This window comes from Manacus candei, unplaced genomic scaffold (assembly GCF_025592945.1).
Source record: "Manacus candei isolate 608988 ecotype Guabito, Panama unplaced genomic scaffold, ASM2559294v1 h1tg000013l, whole genome shotgun sequence".
In the NCBI taxonomy this organism is placed as follows: Eukaryota; Metazoa; Chordata; class Aves; order Passeriformes; family Pipridae; genus Manacus; species Manacus candei.
Window position 1 is genome coordinate 9,944,853 of NW_026138061.1, and position 22,353 is coordinate 9,967,205.

At 38.9% G+C, this 22,353-nt stretch overlaps 1 protein-coding gene across 6 annotated transcripts in view; it reads right to left on the bottom strand.

Annotated features, from left to right (window-relative positions):
* FAM135B (family with sequence similarity 135 member B) overlaps positions 1–22,353 on the bottom strand; it is a 250,483-nt gene that overhangs the window by 78,854 nt on the left and 149,276 nt on the right. For all 6 annotated transcript variants that reach the window (XR_007902926.1, XM_051778447.1, XM_051778448.1 and 3 more), the window contains 2 exons: positions 7,526–7,665; positions 1,428–1,498 (listed from right to left, as the gene is read on the bottom strand). Coding sequence is in view for 5 of the 6 variants with exons in the window: in XM_051778447.1 (XP_051634407.1) it covers positions 1,428–1,498; positions 7,526–7,665 (211 nt within the window). In the remaining variant the exon portion in view is untranslated. The remainder of the gene's footprint in view (positions 1–1,427; positions 1,499–7,525; positions 7,666–22,353) is intronic.

Genomic DNA, 22,353 nt, shown 5'->3' on the forward strand with positions numbered 1-22,353 from the left:
ATGATTTTCTGTACAAGAACAATCAGCCCAGGCAACCAGCGAGAGTTAAAAGCATTGCTGTGCCAGACACAGTTGAAAATATTCAGAGTGCCTTTCCAGATTGTTATTCTGAAAAACTTTTTGGAAGAGGTTGAAAACCAAAAGACTAGGTGAAGTAATTGCAGAGAAACAGTACACGTTGGATTAGCTTTCCTTTTTTTTTTTTTTTTAAGTAAATGAAAGTCAAGACTTTAATTTAAATTTTGTTATAAGTATTCCAGAATAACTGTCCTGGTGTGCAGGCAACCACATGACATCTCAGTCACCTATAGTGAGAGACTGAGTTGTAAATCTGGAGTGTGCCTCACCACATCCTTCCAGTTAAAGTGAAATTTCTAAAGAGGAATTATTTTACAGCATTAAAGACCCTTCTGAAGCCAATTGTTTCCCAGAACTATGAAAACCTAGGATGAGATGGTTGTGTATGGTATATGGTTAGTCCCAAGCTTCCAGAAGCTTTGCAGAATATTTTTTTTCTAAAAATCACTACTTTTGTTTATAGTAAATCAGAATAATCTTTAATATTATAACAGAAATTAAATGCATGTGTTGGAGCACAATTTCATAACTTTGAGTTATTTTTATTCCTGGCTATCATTTAATGTTTGTTTTTTTCTCTCTTCAAGACCCACCAGTACTGAAGGTCCAGTCTCACCTGCATGAGAGAAAAAATTTTCACTTTTTGTATCTTGAAGATAACAGAAATTTGTTTAAGTTCTGTGTGGGTATGAATAAAATCCCATCGGGACAGTCTCAGCATGAAACACACCTCAGATGATTTCCCTACACTACCAGTCCCTGCAAACCCTGCTCAAGTCATTGGCAGACTTTTCCCTGATTCAGTGAGGCTGAATAATATATGGGGTCACACTTCCTGCTATGTCTCAGGAAGGGATGTTACTCCCACTTCACCTAAGATTATGGGATCAAATACAGTTAGATAAAATCAAATTCAATGGGAAGACTCCTTCCTCTTGAAAATATTGAGGCAGCTTTGGTTCTTAATAGGAGAAAAGAGCTTAGCATGTTTATACTCCTGTCTTCAGCCAGGAAATACTTCATTGCCTCCTGAGATAAGTGCATTCCTGAACCACAGCCCCTGCCCACCTGCAGGTCAATGATGATATTCCCTTTAACAGCAGCAGAGATAGAGCAACACTTATAACCTTTGAAAAAACTTACATTTAAAGGGGGAAAAATGTTGTTCCTTTAAAGAGGAGCATGAGATACACTTTTCAAAGCAGAGAGAAGAAACAGAAAAACTTCAACACTGAGGCAAAGGGAAGACTTATCAAAGTTCTTTTTACAAAGAACTCTCATTTTATCAAAGTAATTTCCCAATTGAACAGAGCCCCACATTACCAACTGAGCTTCAAAACAGCACTTACTGTTGTTCACTATCAGTAAAGTGCAGGTCCAGCTTGAGCTGAAAATCTGCCTCATTCAAAGCATCTTCCACCTACAAAAAGAGAAAGACAAGGTTACCTTTATAAATTGGCACCTTCAACATAGAAGGTAAAGGTGGGTGGGTTTGTCTGATAAGAGCAAAAATATGCAGCAACAGCCGCACCCCACCACAGAGGTAGAAAGAAGCAAATGTGACAGTGAGTCGAGGTAATTGCTGAAGGAGTCAGAGGGAACCAGAGCAGTTAGAGGTGTTATCTGCTCCTGGGTGCCCTGTCATGTCAAGAAAATCACTCCAGACAAGAGTAACCAGAGTGCACAGAGTTCTGCATTTGTTGGATCCTTGCTCTTTGCACACCAAGAGTCAGAGGAGCATTTCTGAGGCTGCTCTCCCTCACTGAGTGAATCTTCCTTTGAGTTGTCTTGTCAGGTGAATGACAGCAAGGACTGGGTTTTCTTGGATGAGAAATAGCCACAAATACTTCTGTTTGCCTACCTGTAACTAATTCAAGGGACAAAGTTTACAGCTTAAAGCAATCAGAAATGGTTCAGATAATTCTGGCAATTTCTGATCTCCTATCATTAGCCTTTTACTTTGTTTCTCAACAAACTGAGGCTTTCCTGCCTCCTGGTAACCCTTTCTTGCCCTTCACAAATTCGTGGAGGAAGTTTGCCATCGATCTTCATCTAGACATTTTTTCTTTCCAAAATTCAAAGGCTTTTGTTGTTTTTAAAGCTTCAATTAACAGAAGTTTAACTGTTCCCTTTGTTGCAGGGTCCTGAGCATGGCTATACATGGTAGGATTCTGCTTACCAAAAACCACTGAAGATACCATGTATTACTCACTGGTACATTCATCTAACTCATTCAATAGGTCCCACCAGTAAAATTACCCTTCTTTTATTGCCAATAAAATTGTTTAATTGAATTTTTGGAAACAGTACTGGAGTTGACAGTTCATTACCTTCATCTGTAAAGAGCTACATAGGATAACACATCCCAGCTTGGCACAGTTCAAACAACTCTAATCAATGGAAATAAATAAATTAGAATGGAAAAAGGATTAAGCTGACCAGCTCTTTCTCCTTCACTCTTTTGAAATCTTTTTTCCCCCAAAAAAAGTAGGGTTAGTAGAATAAAAAAAAAATAAAATCATTTCCATCAACTGAAATGGAAATATGAACCAAAAAAATGCACATTTTATAACAAAAATATTCTTCCTCTGTGAATGTAAGCATCCTTTATTGTATGCCAGAATATAGTAGGAGATGCACAGGAATGCAGGTGGAAAAGTGGAGTTATTGACTGGAGATATGGTATTATAAATACAACTTATTTTTACCCCATTTTTGCCAAAAAAATGTGAGGTGAGACGTTTGGGTTCTGTCTTCTGTTACTGGAAAGCAACGAGTAGATGCACACAGTGAGCTGCTCCATCTTTAGGTACATGTTGGAGAAGGACAACTGATTTCTGTTTGTGCCTGTCTCTTCCTACTAACCATAGACAGAGACTAGAGAAATATCTTGGTCTAGATACACTTGCATGTTATATGGCTTAAATTAGGCAAAATTAATTGTACTCTTCAAAGCTGATCATCACATTCTTAATACCGGATCACACCAAAAATACACTGAAGGCATCATCAGAGGTATCTAGCCTGCCCTGACAGGAAGGATCCATAAAATACATAACATGAACTATGTTTAGCTGGGCTTTTCAAAGGTGAAACTGCATCTACAATGTGCCATTGCCTGAATTGAGAGTTAGGGATTGATTGTACTTTGACAAAATTATCAAAGATGTAAAACATAATCCCTTCTGCAGTAATGTGATATTTCTTCCAGCATGGCCACAGGCATGGAGATGTGAGGAGACAGTTCCCACTTCTATTTACTGAAAATCTGCTTTCTCTGTTGTAATTGTCTCAAAACACCTGGAAATGTGCCTTTCGTAAGAAAAAAAAAACAACTAAAAAATAAAAAAAAAGACTTTTTTCCTTTTTAATGACTTGTTGTCACTAAAAATCACAGTTGCTGGCAGTTGCCAAGAAAATAATCATTACTGAAGCTACAGTCTGAATTTAAACTAGGAATTCAGTGTAGTGCTTCAGACAAAGCAAACCTCCTTCTCCAACAAAGGGGATGAAATTTTGGGTCTGTGCCTAATACTGCTGAGCACCTGCAACTGTCACTGAGATCTAAGACTGTGTTCAAAACAAGTTCAATAGCTGGTGACACTCACTCAAAACACCTTGAGGCAATGAACAGATGTCTGAGAGACTGAGAGATACTCATCACTGCATGGGGTCATGTAGTGAGCTGCATACATAGGGTATTTTTAATCCCAAAACTGTATTGGAATCAGACTGCTCAGAATACTGAAAAACCCCATAAAAAATCAATCACAGTTTTCACTACAGAAATGTTTTCCTTTTTATACTGGGGATGTAAATATTAAATGAAAATTGGACAGCTGCTCAAAAACTGATCTCTTTACAAGAAAATATCATTAAAAGACTTATGCACAGGTTGAGATACAACAGAATTAGAGTAATCATGTGACATGTTACTATACAGCTTTGATATTTGCTGGACTTTTGGTTGATTTTTTTTTTTTTTTTTCACTTATTAGAGACATAGGTACATAAGATCCTTTACACAGGAAAACAACAAAATGGTCTTTCCAACAATAAAGGCTGCCTCAGCAATATTGTTCCCTGTGAATTCAAAAAGCTGTTGTATGCTGGGATAATATAGAAAAAGGTATCTAAAAAAATGGAGAGTTTTAAGGCACCATTTATAAGGTGAAAGGCGTGGTCGGTGCCACTTCTTGGCAGATAATTGAGGTTTCTTCCATTCAGTGCCACACTAAAAAAAGATGTATTTACGTATTTAAGCTTATCTAGGGTTATGCTAGAGGAGGGGGGGAAGAATTAAAAAAAAACCAGTAGCAAATAATCTAATCTGGACATCCACATTGGGTTTTGTCATTTAGGGGTGTTTTGTCTGAGCCTATCGCAGCAAACTATCTCATCAGCAAAACTACCCAAGCATCAAGAGAAGAAAGTACATTGCTCCCTTATTATGACCATATGAACTCAATACTTCCATTACCCAGACTAACTCTTTTGTCTACTTGTCATAACTTCCATTCACACTAAAAACATTGAACAGAACTTTCACCCTCAACCAAGAAAACTCACCATAGCACACAACTGGCACAAAAAAGGATTCACATCTGTTGTGTTTTAAATAAATTAAGAATTATGAACAGAGATAATATTTAAAACACTTTAAAAATCTCTGGGTGTCTTGCCAACACCAGATTGCAAGGATTTCAGCCAACACAGGAGATTACGTGACAAAGGTGTAAAGCTGTCTCTGAATAGTTGTGGATATATTTGTCTTCTTCTGAGCATGGTGCCCAGTGGAGTGGCACACTTCTATCTCTCCCACATTTATATCAGATTTGTAGAGTTGTGCAGGACAAGACATCAAAGTTGAAAAAAGAGGCCTGGGAGCATTAAACAGAGGTAAATTGTGCTAATCTACTCAACACAAAAATTTTTACAGACCTCTATGTTTTGTATTTGATCCTTTAGAGTGTCTTCAGCAACTCATCTGGGACAACAGACGTGTTTATCCTCTTATTCTACTTCTGTGAAAACCCAAAGCAACTTCATAATACAGAAAAATGGAGTTCGTGCAAAATCATTCTGTGAGTATAGAATTGGGCCTCTTGCCAAGGGGTCTCCTATGGAAAGTCAAGTGTCTGCATGGAGCACAAGAGTCAGAATGAGTTTTAGCTGTGAGGAGTCTTGCGGACTTTTATTTCTTTTGCATTTTGTGAGGTGCACAACTTTCCTGAATAATAATGCAAAAATCATCAGAAATCATTCGTGCTCAACACAATGGAAAGTGCTATAATTTGAAGTGAGAGATGTTTAATCAGAGATGTTCCACACACGCAGGATAAATTTAATGTTTGACTAAGCATGTTGGGACATTTTCCTAACAAATATTGATAAACTTGCATTTAGTAATTTTTCATATAAGCACAAACCAACAATTCTAGGGAGGAATAAATTGAAGACACTATCTTAAAAAAAAAAATCAAACTAAAACCGCAAAAAGAAAGTGGGAGAGAAAAGGAAACATGTTAAGCTTAAATTAGGTTCTCAAGTTGTTTTAATTTTGATCTGTATATAACACATATATATGGGTTGTGTATATAACACATATATATGGGTTGAAATAGGACAAAAGAGAAATATTAAATCTCTTCATGATCAAAAAGAAAGTTATACAAGGGAAGACAGGTGAGTGCCTCTGGCCCCACGCCCAATACACAGCACATAATTCACACTGGCTGTGTAACTTATAGCACCTATTTTTGATGATATGCTGACTTTGCAAAGATACTGATGTGTCTCTCATCATCATCACTTAGGGCACTTATAAAAATCATGCACTTTCTGCCAGTCCTTGGGCTGGCAAAGCATAGCTATGACACTTTAAGGCAGACCTGAGTGCCATTCTACTATGACACTTTCTATCCTTGGTATTTAAGACTCCAGTTAAACAGTATTCTCCACAAACAAAGATTGCTCCTCTCTTGTAGCTCCTGGTAAGGAGCCACTGGAAGACATTTTCATATCAGTAAGAGTAAGTCATAGGTGCTCTACAAGTTGGGTGGCTCAGATGCTGTACATCCCTTGTGTGGGTGCCACTGTTGGCTGAAGGAGTAAATGGAAAATCAGGAGAAGGATCTCAGTGTGGACCTAATCTAGCTGAGGTGCAACAGAAAGCAAAGAGGTTGTACATGGATTATAAGGAAGGGTAAGCTCGGCAGCACTTCCACACACTCCTGCAATCAGGAGCACTAAGGAGAAAGGTCAGGAGACCTCTGAGTGGTGGAAATGGACTGGGCAGCTGTAGCAAAAACCAGTGACAAGAGAGAGGAGAAGATAGGGATAATGGAAGAAGAAGCTGGTCCTGGCAAGATGCAGCAAATTCCCAGTTTTCTCAGGTGGGGTTGATCTACACTATGGAAAGTGAGTGACCTAGTGCAAAAATTAACAAACTATGGTTGAGACACTTGAGTGTACCAGAGTACGTCAACATCTTATTGCACTGAAAAGCCAAAGTGTAGCCTACTCTTTATAACAGGCTCAATGCAGGAGGTTTATAATGTCAGCATTTACAAAAAATTCTACCACCACCACCTGCATCTCCTAGAACGCTTCCATCAACGCTGCCTCCGTTCAATCCTAAACATCCACTGGTCAGATTATGTGACCAATACATCTGTTCTAGAATAAGCAGCAGTCACAAGTATTGAGGCCATGTTACTGAGAACACAGCTGTGTTGGGCAGAACACATCTCAAGGATGAAGGACCACCGCCTCCCTAAGATCCTGCTTTATGGTGAACTTGCCACTGGCTGCCACAAGAGAGGAACCCCGAAGAGGAGATACAAGGACTCCCTGAAACAACATCTCAGCCTTGTCCATATTGATCACCATAACTGGTCTACTCTGGCCTCCAACCGGGAGGTCTGGAGACACACCATCTATAACGCTGCTGATACTTTTGAGAATGCACGCAGGATCACCCTTGAGGAGAAAAGGCAATGCAGAAAGAATCGTGCCTTGCAGAATATACCATCTAAGGAGTCTTTCTGCTGTGCCTTTTGCAACCGGACATGCCTGTCTCGTGTTGGCCTTTTTAGCCACCAACGCGCTTGCAACAAACGTGGGTAGAGCCCTTCCCAAATCTTCGTTTGTGAAGCCTGGCCATGATGATGATAATGATTTACAAAAAACCAAATCACAACAGACATCCTCATCAACACAGGTATTGATGGGTGCAGGACAGTCAATCTCCTCCTAGGGCAGCTAATGGTATACCAGGCAGATAAATTGTGCCTTTACCTTCACCAGCTACACTGCTGAGACCTCTGACAGCACATGGACCTCATGACAACTTCTTAAATGGAGTTACCTTTGTAATGCAGACCTAAAGTTAGATTAGAGGAATCCCAGCCCTCCTGGTTTTCACATGCATCCCAAAACAACTCACCCTTTCACCATCCAGAAGCAGGTGCACTCTGAAGTTCATTGATTCATTAAGAATGATCTCTTCATTTCTGTACAAAATCTGAAATATTCTGCTGTAAACGTTGTTTTCATGAACACAGGCTGAGCAAATGCTGGAATCACCTGCACAAAACAGACAGATTCCTGGTGTGATTTCTGCAGGGAGATTACTTTTTCTCCTGTGATTTCACTTGAGGATTATCTACGTAGTATTCGTAATTAAACATAGCATTCTCAATAATTAATGATAGCAGGGCAGACTGTTATTGTGAGTTCCAGGTTCCCAAACATGATATTTAAAGAAAACTAATGTTAAACTGTAGGCAGGCTGAATTTCAAAATGAGAATAACTGATCCTGTGACAGCACTTACCCTATTAACATTATTTCTAATAAAAGTTAAAGCTTTAAATGTATCCTAGAGAGATCTGCTACCCAGCACCATGAGGACTGTGGGAGTTCACCCGGGAAATTTCATCTTTTATCTGCAATGGGCATCTTTCAGAAGAGGGAGTGTTCTTAAGAGGGAGTTTTTGTGTCATCTCTGGTGCTCCCAGAAGTTACTACCTGGGAGCAGACCTTGAATGTAGAGATTAGAAGTGCAGAGGAATCTTAAGTTAAAATACAGAAACATAAAAAAGTAACCATTTTTCTAAGATTCCTGTGTAATCCTTCAAGCCCTTGACACATGTGAGAAATGCCAATTTGGTCCATAAAGCTGGGATAAATCTGAGGAACTCAAGAACCAAAACCCTAAGCTTCTCCACATCAAATTCAGTCAACAGCTTCATTTGTGTGATGTATCACATCATCACCAATGAACATCGCAAAAACTGACGTGGGATTTATTCTCCCCAACTTTGAGGTGGTTTTGGTTTTGGTTACAATCGAGCTTATGGAATTTAGGACATCATTAAAAAAAAAAAAGTGCCTGCTTTATAGTGAGGCAAATTTTTACTCCAAGTCCACCATTTGTTGAGTAATCCCTCTTTCACTGAGAGGAAAACAGTGTGACTTGCTTAACTGTACAAACCCACATTGGAGGCAACAATATGTTCTACAGCGAATACCTTCCAGAGGAGCCTGTAATGACTGTGTGAGTTTTTAATGAACAACTGGGCACCAGAGTTAGGTACTTTCAAGTTGTGTCTTTTAGCTGTTAATCAGAACCCCCTGCTAATTCTACTTTCATAGCCCCAGAGCAACAACTTGTAGCAAAACTTACTCAGGGCTGGTTTTATCCCTTTCCAGCATTCAGTTCTGTAGGAGTCTGAGCTTTTGAAATATGGTCCTTCAGCAAATGGTATTTTGGAACTCTCCCAACGAGGTGTGCTTAAAACAGGTGTACCAGAACCAGTCATTCAGAAAGAGAGACATAAAGAAAGCCAGAAGGCACATGGTTTTTAGAAAGCATAGTTTTTCAGAAGGTACTTCTAAGAATTTGGAGTTCTGTAGAATTGTTTTGAGACCACGAGCTGTGGTAAGACAAAAGTCCAGGTCAGAAAGTCTTAGGTTTGTCAAGAGTTTGTCAAGAGTTTCAAATCAGGACAGGTCTATTCTGCTCTGCCAAAGCTGCTTAGCTAAAGCTACTGAAGTTTTGCTTTTCAATGCAACAATTGTACATAATTTGCAATTAGAGGTCAGTGAGTCAAGACTGAGGGAGAAGAAAAGAGTTCCTGAGGTAAAGGTTGGTTGGGGGGAATAAAAATAAAAGAACAGAATGGACTTTAAAGCAAAACAAACTAACAAACAACAACAACAACAAATGTACTAAAGGTCCTGGTAGATAAGTGAATGGAAGTTTGTCATTATAATGGTTAGTTTTGTGGTGCCAGTCTACTGGAACTGGAATAGCCTGGACAAAGAAATATCTTAAAAAAAAAAATCAATCATATGGGGCAGAGTTGATTAAAGGCCGATAAGATCAATAAGACCAATAAACTTGAGTTAATTAATTAGCAGAACCATAGTGCTGTCATCCAGACTACACTCAAATAATTTTCCCATTACTGACTTTCGCTAAGCACACCCAGGAACAGCCCAAGTGTTTCATCCAATCATTGTCTTCCCATCATCCATCCTGCACAATAGTCATGCATAAAACCAGGTAGCCTAGAAAAATATATATTTATTTTCATGTGCTACACCAGTTAGACTAAAATGTTTCAACTTGATTAGCTCTTCAAAAGCATACAGTCATATTTATTTTAATTAAACCTCATGATATTAGAGACACTGTAAAAATCATATTAGAGGTATAATGCATTCTTGTTCCTAGCTGGCAGACAAAGGAAACTTTATGTTATTTGATTTGGATATTGATATACTGGTACTCTTCTAGAATGGAAAGTTTAATCTCATTTTCTTTTCAAACACACTCCTGCACAGACCACTCCTCATGTGTAATTACTTTAGGAGCTGGATTTGCAAGGTGGCATAAGGAGTCATTTCTCTTGTTGGAAAGGTCACAGTCAAAGACATGCTACAATGTTTGGGATTGTCTCAAATTAGAGTGAATATGATATTACAGGGTCAAAAATCTCTCAGTTTTAAGCAGAGACCTACCTTTGCAGAGATCTGCAAATCTACAGCAACGAGTGACTGATCATCCCCTAAATGCAATCTATCCCTGCCTGATTAAATGGCCACAACCAGCTTCTTCCTTTCCTAGATTATGGCATAAAGCTATAGTAGGGATTTCCTCAGAGGAGACCTTGGCAGCAGGAACACGACTAGTAATGCTGACAGCAATGCAGGCATCCTGCCTCTCCAGGCAAAGGGGAACAACAACATCCTCACAGCCCTTCGGGCTGCAGCACAACTGGTGTATCCTGTGCTTTAAGGAACAGACAGGGACCAGGCTGTATTGCTCTACCTGTGCTTCTTGCACTAACTAGAAGAGGTACCTGCACCAAACATACTCTTTTTTACTCTAATCCATGAAAACATCATCATCCTGGTAACTTTTCCAAACTTTCCCTAGTTCCTGGGATATCTTCTGAAACTCATGTGTCTCTAAACTCCAGACTTGTCTGCTAACAGACAGTGGCAATAAACGTGGCATTTGTCACAACTGTCACTGTTCACAGAGGGCTGCTGGCAGAAGACACAGCAGACATCCCCCCGGGTTCAGGAGACGTGGCAGATGTATCCCAGTGCTCACACAAACACCTCTGTCCTTTGGCACAAAGCACAGGATGGTGTGAGAGAGAAGCTTGGAACCACATCCCTTTCTGGCATAACCTGGGCTATGCAAACAGCTCAGAGCAATGCCTGCACTGCTCAGCAAGCACAGACAGTCCAAGGAACACAGACTGTCCAGTGTGTAGGAACTGCTGGGAGCTCTCACTCTCTGATGAGAGTTGGAAATAAGACTCTACTGACCTGCATTTAGCTCTTTATCCTACAGTTTCAAAAGCTTGAGCTTTGGTGAACCCCAAAAGGAAAGTCTAATTTTGTGGTAATGAATTTTTGATCAGCAAATTTCCTTGTTAGGAGATTTATCTGTGACATGTGCAGTATTCCTTAAACCAGAAGGAATCCTGCTTTCCTGTCTCCCCTTCCTACATGTCTATTCCATTTGCTGCATATTGTCTTTGTGTTGAACAGGTCTTCAATTTATCTAGAAAGAGCTCTCAGACCCATAAGAACTATAGCAAGCATGCAGAGGAGAGTTGTGTTCCACACACATTCAGTTAAGAGAATGAGAAAAGCATGTTTATGCATCTCTTTCTTACTGTTCTTTCCATGCCATCCCACCACCACTCCTAGAAATTCCTTTACAGACTATCGAGCAACAGCAGTTTTAAAAAGGAAGGGGAAAAAGGCTCTTTCAATTGTGGACACTTTCCTACATAGGCTGCCTGTAAAGTCAGTAAACATATTCTGCTTTTCCACTGTTTTCATATACAATTTTCTAGGCTTCTTCAGATATGCTCTATTCTACCTAATCTTCCCATCTGGAAGTTTCTATAGATGGAGGTTTCTAAATATTATTGTAGCACATCATACAGAAATTACTCATCCCTTTAAAGATTCAGAGAGAGGTTATTAGATCCTGGAGGCCCCTGAAAACCTGTCCTCAGATAATCTTACAATAAAGGAACTGATAGATAGGTGACGTGTAAGCAAATTTGTTACTTATTTCCAACCAATTTAGTGACAAAGAGGATATTGTTCTGATGACCACTGTCAGGAGGAAGGCACTGAGGTGGATGGGGGTGGTGGATGTCTGTGGCAGGTGTGCAAAAGCCCCTAAAGAATGAAATTAGAATAGAATAGAATAGAATAGAATAGAATAGAATAGAATAGAATAGAATAGAATAGAATAGAATAGAAAATAGAATAAAGAATAGAATGAAATAGGATAGGATAGGATAGGATAGGATAGGATAGGATAGGATAGGATAGGATAGGAAAATTTTGCACAATGCCTCAGAGCATGTGAGAATTGCAATAGGAGAGTAGAAAAAATAAAGCAATTGATGAAAAAATGTATTTTAACATCTTTAAGGGAAAGCACTAGAACTGGAAGGATAACCCCAGGAACCTTAGCCTTGTAGAGAGACATGTGACATCTGGTCAAACCCACTTAACCATAGTTTTAATGTTGGTAGTAGGTATAATTTGATAAAGTTGATAATGAAATCAACTTTAATTGACTATTCTGCTATTTCTGTTTTGAAGGAGTGTGATATGCTGGAACAACTTGCCTTTCTACTTGAAGGTCCCACTGCTACATAAACTGAAAGTGTTGCCCAACCAGACAGGCAGCATCCCTCAGCTATGACAGGGGCACAAGTTTTCTGGATTTTCAAAGGTTCTCATTTGTGTTACTTCCCCCAACAGAACCCTCACACCACTTCCATTCATGTGAGGAGAGGAAGACATTCCTAGGGAAAAGTAGTGGAAGATATTGATAATATTCTGCAGGTCAGAAGTGTTCCCCTGAACTTTCTAAGATCCTAATATACGCAACAAGCAGATTAGCACACCTACTCCCAAACTTCAGTGGTCAATTATCCCAACTGTCCTCTCCAGATAATGCAATGTCTTCATTTATCAACTCCGAGCTTTTATAGCATCCTTTCTCTGCTTTCATCATGGCTAAATTTCCTTTAACAGTCCTTTATTTGAACCCTCCTTCAGCCACTTTTTTTTTAACTTCTATAAAAATGGTTTAAGAAGTTTCATGATTCTTCTATGTCAATAACTTTTCCACAGAGCAAACAAACAATGAACTCATCTCGGCAGAATCAACAGACAACGGCACACGCACATCTCAACCTCTGATTTCTGCCAAGGACAGACTCTGAAATGGCAAAGTCTTGGTATAGTTTGATAATGAATGATTTCCCCAGAGCCAACTAAGTCACATGGACCCTTGCTGTTTGCAAAGCAATAGGATTGGCTGGCTCTTATGCCTTCTGCATTCTCTTTGGCGTGTAAGTGATTAGAATGCTCTCATCTCACCAGATAGATTCTTTCCATAATTAAATGTTTGATTGTGCTTCCTCATGCTGTCTCTAACTGCCAAAGAAAACTGGAATAAATGTTAACCAACAACCCTTCTGAGCATCCTGATCTGCAAACCCATATTTGCCCAACAGCATTAACCTTTGAAAAATGCTGAAGGTTTGTTCATATTTATTTTTTCAAGGCTTTAAAACATGTAATTGCACAGACTATAACTCAGATGTCTTGCATGAGGTAATGTTCCTGTGACAGGAGGGTACCTCAAAGCCATGAGTGAAAGGCAGTATGTTTTGGAGAGTTTCAGAAGAAAAATAAAAAGTTAGAAAGGAAGAGGGTTAGAAAAGGAAAATTAGAAATTCTTCATTACATCACTTTGCATTACTTTTCCAGTACAAACAGGTACTGGAATCATGAACAAAGCCTTGGAATTAGGTCTTTGGTTTATTTTAAAATTTACTATCTTGCTAAGAATAACTTTCAATAATGGTAGATTTCTCTAAACAACAACGAACATGAGACTTCAATGAAATGTGAAAAACTGTGTTCTCCAGAGGAAACACATTAAAATCTCTTGCACAGCAAATTTTTTTCCTATATAATTTTTCTTTTAGACTTGTAGTATTTGGCTACACAATGCTGAGAATTGCAGGGGAAAACCACATAATTATACCCCTCAGTTGCCTTCACTTTTAGTATGCTTCAGCTTCTGGGTTTGACAAAGAAAGAGCAGAGACAGAATTGATCATATTCTGTAGTCCATAGAAGTAAGATCATTTACTACTTTTTCAGTGTAAGGAAGGAGGAAATGAGACAACTCATTACAGTCCTTACAGTGCTGCCAGAGACATTACATTGCTTCCTATCCCAAACACAAGGCAAAGAATAAAGAAAGTAATTTATTTTTTTTTATTATTCTAAATATAAAATTACAGCTCCAGGCCTTTTAGAAGGATGACTTCAGGTTTATATCCGCCTTCTCTAGAATTATCTCTCTACAGTTTCTTAAGCACTCTGTGAGAGGGCTAAAATGAACAGATAGTGCTTACACAGTCAGGAAAAAATCCATATGGAAAACAGATCTAACTTCAGATCTAGCCTCTTTAATGCCTTTATCTCTACAGCACTGGAAATTAGATAATTACTCAAATGCTGGCAACTTCTTGAATCTCTCTTGCTGTCTGGGAAAAGCAGTATTATTATGCTGCTATTCAGATAAATGGAAAAGCAGGATACTGCTAAGTTTTGCTTTAATGAAAGAGATGCTCTTCAATAACGTAGGGAAATCAAGATACTGCAGCTGTACTACAGCTTTACTGTAAATATTTCTTCATAAATAACAGCACACGCTTAAACATCTGTATTCAGCCTAACTCATGATCACAAGAAGCTTATCATAGTCTCTATACTTGTGTTGCCACACAAGAAAATATCAGAGACATATGATACCTCTAAAGGCAGATAGGTTCTTTCTCCCAGGTCACTCGTGCGCAGACGGATGGAGGGCACTGCAAGGCACTCACTTGGGAACGAGCTGGGAACGTTTTGAAACTTTCCTACCCACAAGCCTTATGCTACCACCCACCCAGACATGTTGTGTCAGCAGTTCATGTGATCTTTCTTAATATGTCTCAGTGGAAAGTCAACTGTTGGTAAATCACAGCAGGAGGCAGTTTAAACTGAGCTGGATGTCCCTGCCCTGAAGAGAGCTGGAAGCAATCACACCATCTATGGAACAGAGGTGAACAGGGAGGGGGATAATAAATGGGTGGAGATAGTATTGTAAAGTCATCACAGAATCACAGAATGGTTTGTGTTGGAAGAGACCTTAAAAATCCTCTAGTTCTAACCCCCTGCCAAGCCCCATCCAAACTGGCCTTGAACACTTTCAGGAATGGGGCATCCACACCTTCTCTTGGCTACCTGTGCCAGTGTCTCATCACCCTCTGAATGAAGTATTTCTTCCTAACACCTAATCTAAAGCTCTCCTCCTTTAGATTACAACTTTTCCATATTTTCTATCCCTATCTGACTATGTAAAAGGTCACTCTTCCTCTTTTTTACATATTCGAAGGCTGTTATAAGTTCTCTCCAAAGCATCCAAAATCTCAGTCTGGACTAGCTGTAGCCCACCTACCTGTAATCTGAGTGATCTCTGCAGCACCCATCGTCCTGAGTGGTACATAACTGTCTAGTGGATGATTATCTCCCTCATCCATCCTGACACATGCTGATCTGTTCCTTGGTCTTTAGCATCTGAAATTCCCACTAGTCTCACAAAGAGAGCTGTTTCTTGTTCAGAGTCCCCACAAAATAGGCACATATTTTCTAATTCTAAGTTTCATCTCAATTCTTCTGCGGTTGTCAAAATTCTTAAATGCTTGCAGGTCGTACTAATTTTGGTATTTTTTAGAGAAATTAAAGCATGTAAGCATTCCTCGTATGAATAGGATGCCATCTTGCTAGAACCTAAGCAAGCACTGTGCTGCAAAATATAAGCAAAGAAGATCAGAAAACCTTGTGCTGTCCTGTTTATCTAACTTGCTTTTTTTTTTCTTTACCATCTGTTGGAGCCATATGCTTTCTTAAATAAGAGCTAATTATAGATCTCCAACAAAACTAATCAAACAGTGGTAACTGTTGTGAAATTCAGCTGGAAATTTCATTTCTTCTTTATAAAAATTCCTCCAAATCAGGTACTAACAGGGTTGCCTTTCTTTGGTTTTCTGGACTTAGGCACACAGCAGTTACAGCTACACGTTAACTCATGTCTTTGTTAACACATGGAAGAAATTCATAATAAACTGGAGAAATAGTAAACTGGAGAAATAGTAAGAGACAAAGTACAGTGACCACCAAGCACATTAGGAGGGGTGACTCTGGGACAAGAAGTGTCTGTGTCTAGTAAATACCCACTGACATGTACTGTAGTAGTGCTCTTGATATTTTGACTTTTCCTTCACTGCCCCTATGCTGCTGCACTGAGCAAAAGAGAGGAAAGAAACAACCCCATCACAAAATAAACCGGCTTTTAGCACTGAAGAACTGGAGCAAAGAAGGATCCAACACTAAAATGAAATTTTGGAAGGGAGTTTCCAGCCTATTTAGAGAACAATATATCTCCAATGAGTTCAAAAAAGACAAGATATCTCTTTCATGTCCAATGGGCATTTGTATAAATGTCTATTTGTATAAATGACAATTTGCACTATTCAGGCAAATGTTTTATAGCTGCCTCCAACGTCAATGTCATTCTGCATTGCTGTGTAATGTGAAAAGAATGAAGGATAAAAATTAATCCAGTCCTAAATATGGCAAATGAAGAGTCGAAGTGCCTTTTTAAAAACCTCAAACACTAAATAGCTCTTTCAGCGTCACAAGACTGGTAATTTTAGACTGTTTTGCTGACCTTCCAGGAAGTTTAGAACTATTCTAGTAAAAATTAAGATTAAAATAAATAAATAAATCAATAAACAAACAAATGAATTAATTAATAAATGGGGAAATAAAATAATATGTTTTAAATTAATTCCTTCCACCCATCAGGCAGGTAGCTCTTTCCCATTATAACCACAAACCCTTCTTTGTGTAAACGAGTGGTGCACACAGAGGAAAGAAATCATATCCAGGATTTCATTTCAACTTGTCTATTTCTCTGTTACCAATGGGAAGATTCTCTTCCACTTTTCTCACCCCTGTTCACATGACATTTTGGAGCTGGAGCACCACAAATGTTTAGAGGTCCAAATATGTAAGAGTTGAAATATATATAAAAATGTGTCTATCTGTGCTTTAAAGACACTTTAAGCATGGATGTTACATTAGGACCCACTGATTATTCCCTCAGTGTCTCACAGTATATCTGGCATCATCTCATCAGCACAACAGCTACTGAATCAGAAAGAAAAGTCCGGAGTTAAAATCCTAGACCTTAAATCAAACTGGAAATTAAAGTTTTCCCTGATGGGTCTGTAACATTTTCAAGTCCTCTATCAGTGGCATAGATTAGGAACTAAATGTTCCTCTAATGTACTATTTCAATGCCTGTTGTGTTCAAGAAGTTGATGAATGGAGGTTGTACGTTACCAAACTTTTATCTTCAGCATTACGGCCAGTTGCACTTTACTCAGAGGGTAAAATACTGTGAATTAAATATGTAAAACATTTTGTGACAGTGTAATAAAAAATCTGACAATAAATCTAATTTGTCAGAAATAGGATGTAGTCTGTAAGATCCCATTCTAAAATAAAAAGTCTGAAGATTTAGGGTAAAGAACTTCAGATTTCCACTGAAAGAATCCTCCACTGCTGGTGGTTAGTGTTTCTGAAAAGCCAGGCGAGTTATCCAAGTATTTAAATACATGTTTCTGAACTCCACTCTCCCCACTCTGGATCACAAAAGTAACTACACAGAAAAGGCTTCGATGTCCTACAGATTTTTATCTCTTTGCTTACAATACCAGCAAGAAGGTATTTCATATCCTTTCTATGGTTAATCTCCAGAGAGATACAAGAAACCTGTTATCTCAGCTGTAGCTGCTGCAGCTGAGTGTCTTTCTTTCTACAGGCTGCGGGTTCAATGTATATTGTGATGTTCAAGGTGGGTATGTGACATTCACATCTTCAAAGTGATCCCTCAGCATTATGTTCTTCCTCCACATTCAGCTGGACCTGATCAGATTCCTTGCTCATTCATGAGAGACCTGATCCTAATGCCCAGGTGGTCTCTGATTCTGACACTAGATTTGGTATTCATATACAATGGGAGAAAGGGTAGAAACACATTCAGCTCCTTACCTGCCCATAAAAGGGTGGAAGAACTCTACGAGTTCCCACGGCAAGATAATGCACAATAAATTAGATGTTCTTCGTCTGACCTAAATTCTTTCCACAAATTACTATGCAATCTTTGTTCTGGAGGCATTTCACATGTACAGCTCTGTTTTCTCAAGGCAAAGAAATACAAACCAGCCTCCAGAAAGGCAGTCAATGTGATGGAGGACTGGCAGAATCAGACCACAGTTATGTCAAGGCCTCATGTTTTCGACACAAATGTCATTGTGTCTCCTGAAGCAGATAGGTGTCACGTAGATCCTCAAGCAAAACTGTACAAACACAATTTTATCTGCTTATTAAAAAATCTAAAGCAATAAAAAATTATCCTAAATATTAACACATATGCCCACACAAACAAATTGCAGTTCCTTTTGCTGAGAAAGAGTTTCTGTTAAAAATAAAACCAGTATCATTATAAAGATCATGATCATGGCTAGGTTTCGGGAACGAAGATTTGGGGAAGCTTCCAAATAATTAAACTATATTGCTAATCTGCCACAGGAACTGTTTCCATAAGCCATAAGCTTAATTGAAACCCAGAATGTTTTTTCTGTATGTTTTTTATCCTTTAAATATTCCTTTGAGCAGATATTTTTAAACTTCCCATCCAGCTGAGACATGAGATTTTTTCCTTTCCTAGGTCAGCCAACTCTTGCCTGATTAGGGATTTAATTGATGAACTGTCTACACAGCTCAACACAAAAATACAATAGAGATTTTTTCTTATTTATTTGCTTCTCCAATTAGATTCCATCAACCTCTGCCACTGCATCAGTAATTTATTTTTTTTTTTTACTTTTTAGTTATGCACATTGTCTCAGTTGAAATCCTCTGGCTTTATTTGGATCACACATGCACATAAATCAGCAAGAGACTGATCTTTCTTTGTCAAGGCATGTCAGGCACAAGCCATTTGGCTTTCTGTCTGGGTTTTCATCAGGCTGTATTAATGTTCTCTCTACCTGCAATGTGCCAAGAGTATCATTAGCTGTTCTCTTTCTTTGGACTGTTGTCGTGTAAGGCTGTTCATCGTCTTCAGTCTAAGCTAAGGGTCACTCAAGAAAAGGATCTGTTGTCACTTTCTTAACAGTCTGTCTTTTTATTTGGCATAGACTTTGTATACATATCATGGTCCTGCAGTAAGATCTTAAATGGACTAATCAATATAAAACCAAGGGTTTTGAATCTAATTCCACCCGCAGCAAAACTTCATATAAGACTTTGAAACTGAAAGGGGCTACATCCTATTGATCAAAAAAAATTCTTGAGAAACTCCTTGCACTCAAAATTTTTAATGCCTTTACCTCTCCAAGTAAAATAAAGGTGTCAAAAAAAATCTTATTGCCACCACACTATAGAGAGTAAGCTTGCACAAAGTTATGGTTGACTGTCCAAGATAATTCTGAAAATCTGTGGTAAAGCTGGGAAGGAACACATAGAATCACAGAATGGTTTGGGTTGGAAGGGATATTAAAGATGATCTAATTCCAGCCTTCCTGTCATGGGCAGGGACACCTTCCACTAGACAAGGTTGCTCAGAGCTCGATCCAATCTGGCCTTGAACACTTCCAGGGATGAGGCATCCGCAGCTTCTATATGCAAAGAACTCACATATAGTGTGAAGAAAATTGTGTATTTACTACCAAACACATTCACTGCCACTGTATTAGACAACATATTGTATGGGTATGTGGGTCCACTAAGAGTATCCTACATCAAGAGATCTGGATTTCTGTGCTATCACTATCTTTTTGAGAGACGTGAAGCAAATCACGAGGGAAATCTGTGCCTCATTTTCCCACTTATTAATTTCTCTTTCACCTTGTCTCTCATTTAACCAGTCTGCCATTGGAGCACTGAATCTCACTACAATACTCACCACACTGCTCTCAGCTGTTATTCTAATTTGGCTGGGAAATGCTGCTGAGCCTGGGATGTGAGTCCCTAACGGCTTCCACAATGGATAAATTGAAAGCTATTTCCTTAGATATTTTTTGCCTAGTGACATACTCATAAGTTTTTCTAAAGACTTAATAAAATATTGTCTTTTTTTTTGGTCCTCTGAACTTAATGATCAACATTCCTAATAATTTTCTGAGTAACAATCCCAAGTGAGATTAGAGACAAATACACCTTCCTCATGTAAGCTGACAATATTCAGGACACAAGATTTGTAAGGTTTGAATTGAAGTTCATTTCCTGAAGGTATTATAACTTCTTACAAGGTTCACAGAAAATGACAGATGGGACCTGTGTTGCAACTGTTTACAGCTCCCTTCCTAGCTTTTAAACTCCTTCCAAATGAATAATAAAATGAATATTATATATTCAAGTGGCATAACTTCGGGGAAAAAATCATCCTTTCTGATGCTATATTTGAATTAAGAGAATTCAGGGGTAGGAAAGTCTGAGAGAACAAATATTTGAGATCCCTGTTAGAAAATATTTACAGAATCACAGGATCACAGAATTGTTAGGGTTGAAAGGGACCTCTGGAGATCATCTAGTCCAACACCCCTGCCAAGGCACGGTCACCCAGAGCAGGTGACAAAGGAACACGTCCAGGTGGATTTGGAATGTCTCCAGAGAGGGACACTCCATGCCCTTCCTGAGCAGCCTGTTCCATTGCTTTTCCATCCTCAATGTAAAGAAGTTCCTCCTCATATTGAGGTAGAACTTCCTGTCTTTTAGTTTATGGCTGTTGCTCCTTGTCTTGTCACTGGGCACCACTGAAGAGTCTGGTACCATCCTCTTGACACCTACCTTTGAGATATTTATATGTATTGATGAGATTCCCCCCTCAGTCTTCTCTTCTCTAGACTAAAATAGGCCTCACAGTCTCTCCTCATAAGAGAGATGATCCAGTCCCTTAATCATCTTTGTGGCCTCTGCTGGACCCTCTCCAGTAGCTCTTTGTCTCCCTTCAACTGTGGAGACCAGAACTGAATGCAAGACTCCAGATGTGGCTTCACGAGGGCCAAGTAGAGGGGGAGGATCACCTTCCTCTATCTGCTTCCCACACTTTTCCCAATGTCCTCCTGGCACCAAGGACACACTGCTGCTTCAATATTGCACTGGGCTAATCAGTAAAGTCTCTATAAAGCAGGGTAAGCCTCAAACTAGTAGAAATAATGTCTCTTCTCTTTTCAATACTTTAACAATACTTTCAATTACTTTTACAAATGCTGGAAACCAAGATGTTGTTTTCCGTTACCCAGGGAATAGTGATTTAGGTTAAGTTTCTTCTACAGATATTAAGAAGTAGAAAAAAATTACAGTGCATTTTGCATAAGGCTTTTTCACATGCCCATGTCCTTGCAAGGATGGCTGTCCTTCAAAATGAGAGCTATGGAAAATCATGTAAGAGCCCGTGGATATGAATCACGAGGAAAAGACTAAGAGTTAGCTTGTTCTTATTCAAAATTAATAAAGGGAATTTAGAGACTTGATGGGAACTTTTCACACTGGTGAAAAAAATAATTAAAATATGGGGAAATTGGAAAGCATCCAAAATATACATTTTAGAAACTACAGATGACATTCAATAGTTATCTATCACAATCCTCTTCCTATGTTAATACTCCTATTCTGTGCACTGAAGTCAGGTACTTGCCCCCAGCACAGCCTACCACAGTCTATATTTTAAACAATAATTCTATCTGGACAGCCAGAGTTGAGTAAGTAAACAGCAGCAGAGGATTGTCAGGTTAATCAAAAACAGTAGATGCAATGTTTGCAGACGGTTCTTCAAGAATTTCCATTACATTGACTCTCTCTCCATTTGTGAGCCACACCTGTAGCAATGGTCAGCGCTGGAAGGTGACAGAGGGAGCTGTTCTGAAATCTGAAAGTGTTTTGGGAGGAGTTTGTGCTCCTTCTTTATTTATTAAAAAAAGTACAGCTGGGGGACAAAATAAAACCATGGCACCAAATGCTAATCCTGCTATAGTGACCTCAGCACTGAACTTAAAACTAGAAACTTCTGTGCCAGCTTTATCAGACACTTGGTCTGGGGTACTGAGTAAATTACATGTGACTGGATTAAAGTTCTGCATTCGTATTCCTAAACCTGGATCATTAATACACACACTCAGTCCTGTTCTATACTCAAATTACATGTGACTGGATTAAAGTTCTGCATTCATATTCCTAAACCTGGATCATTAATACACACACTCAGTCCTGTTCTATATCTAAATCTGGGCAAGGTTTTCTTATTCTCTGAAACATTATGCAGGCAACAGACATTTCTGGAGCAAGACATGGTTGTTAGAAGCTTGGGAATTTTGGAAAAGTGGTCAGTTCAGTAAAATAGCACCAAAATTTTTTAAAAATAATTAGGCTCTTTGTTTCTTGGAAAAAGAAAAACATTCTTTCTCTGTTTTTGCTTACTTGCCGCTGAAGTTCGGCAAAGGATAAAGGCAAGAAGGTTCTTTCCAGAACTGAATCCTGCAGAAACTGTATCTAAATCAGCCAGAGTTAGGACTGAGCAGCTGACTGAATC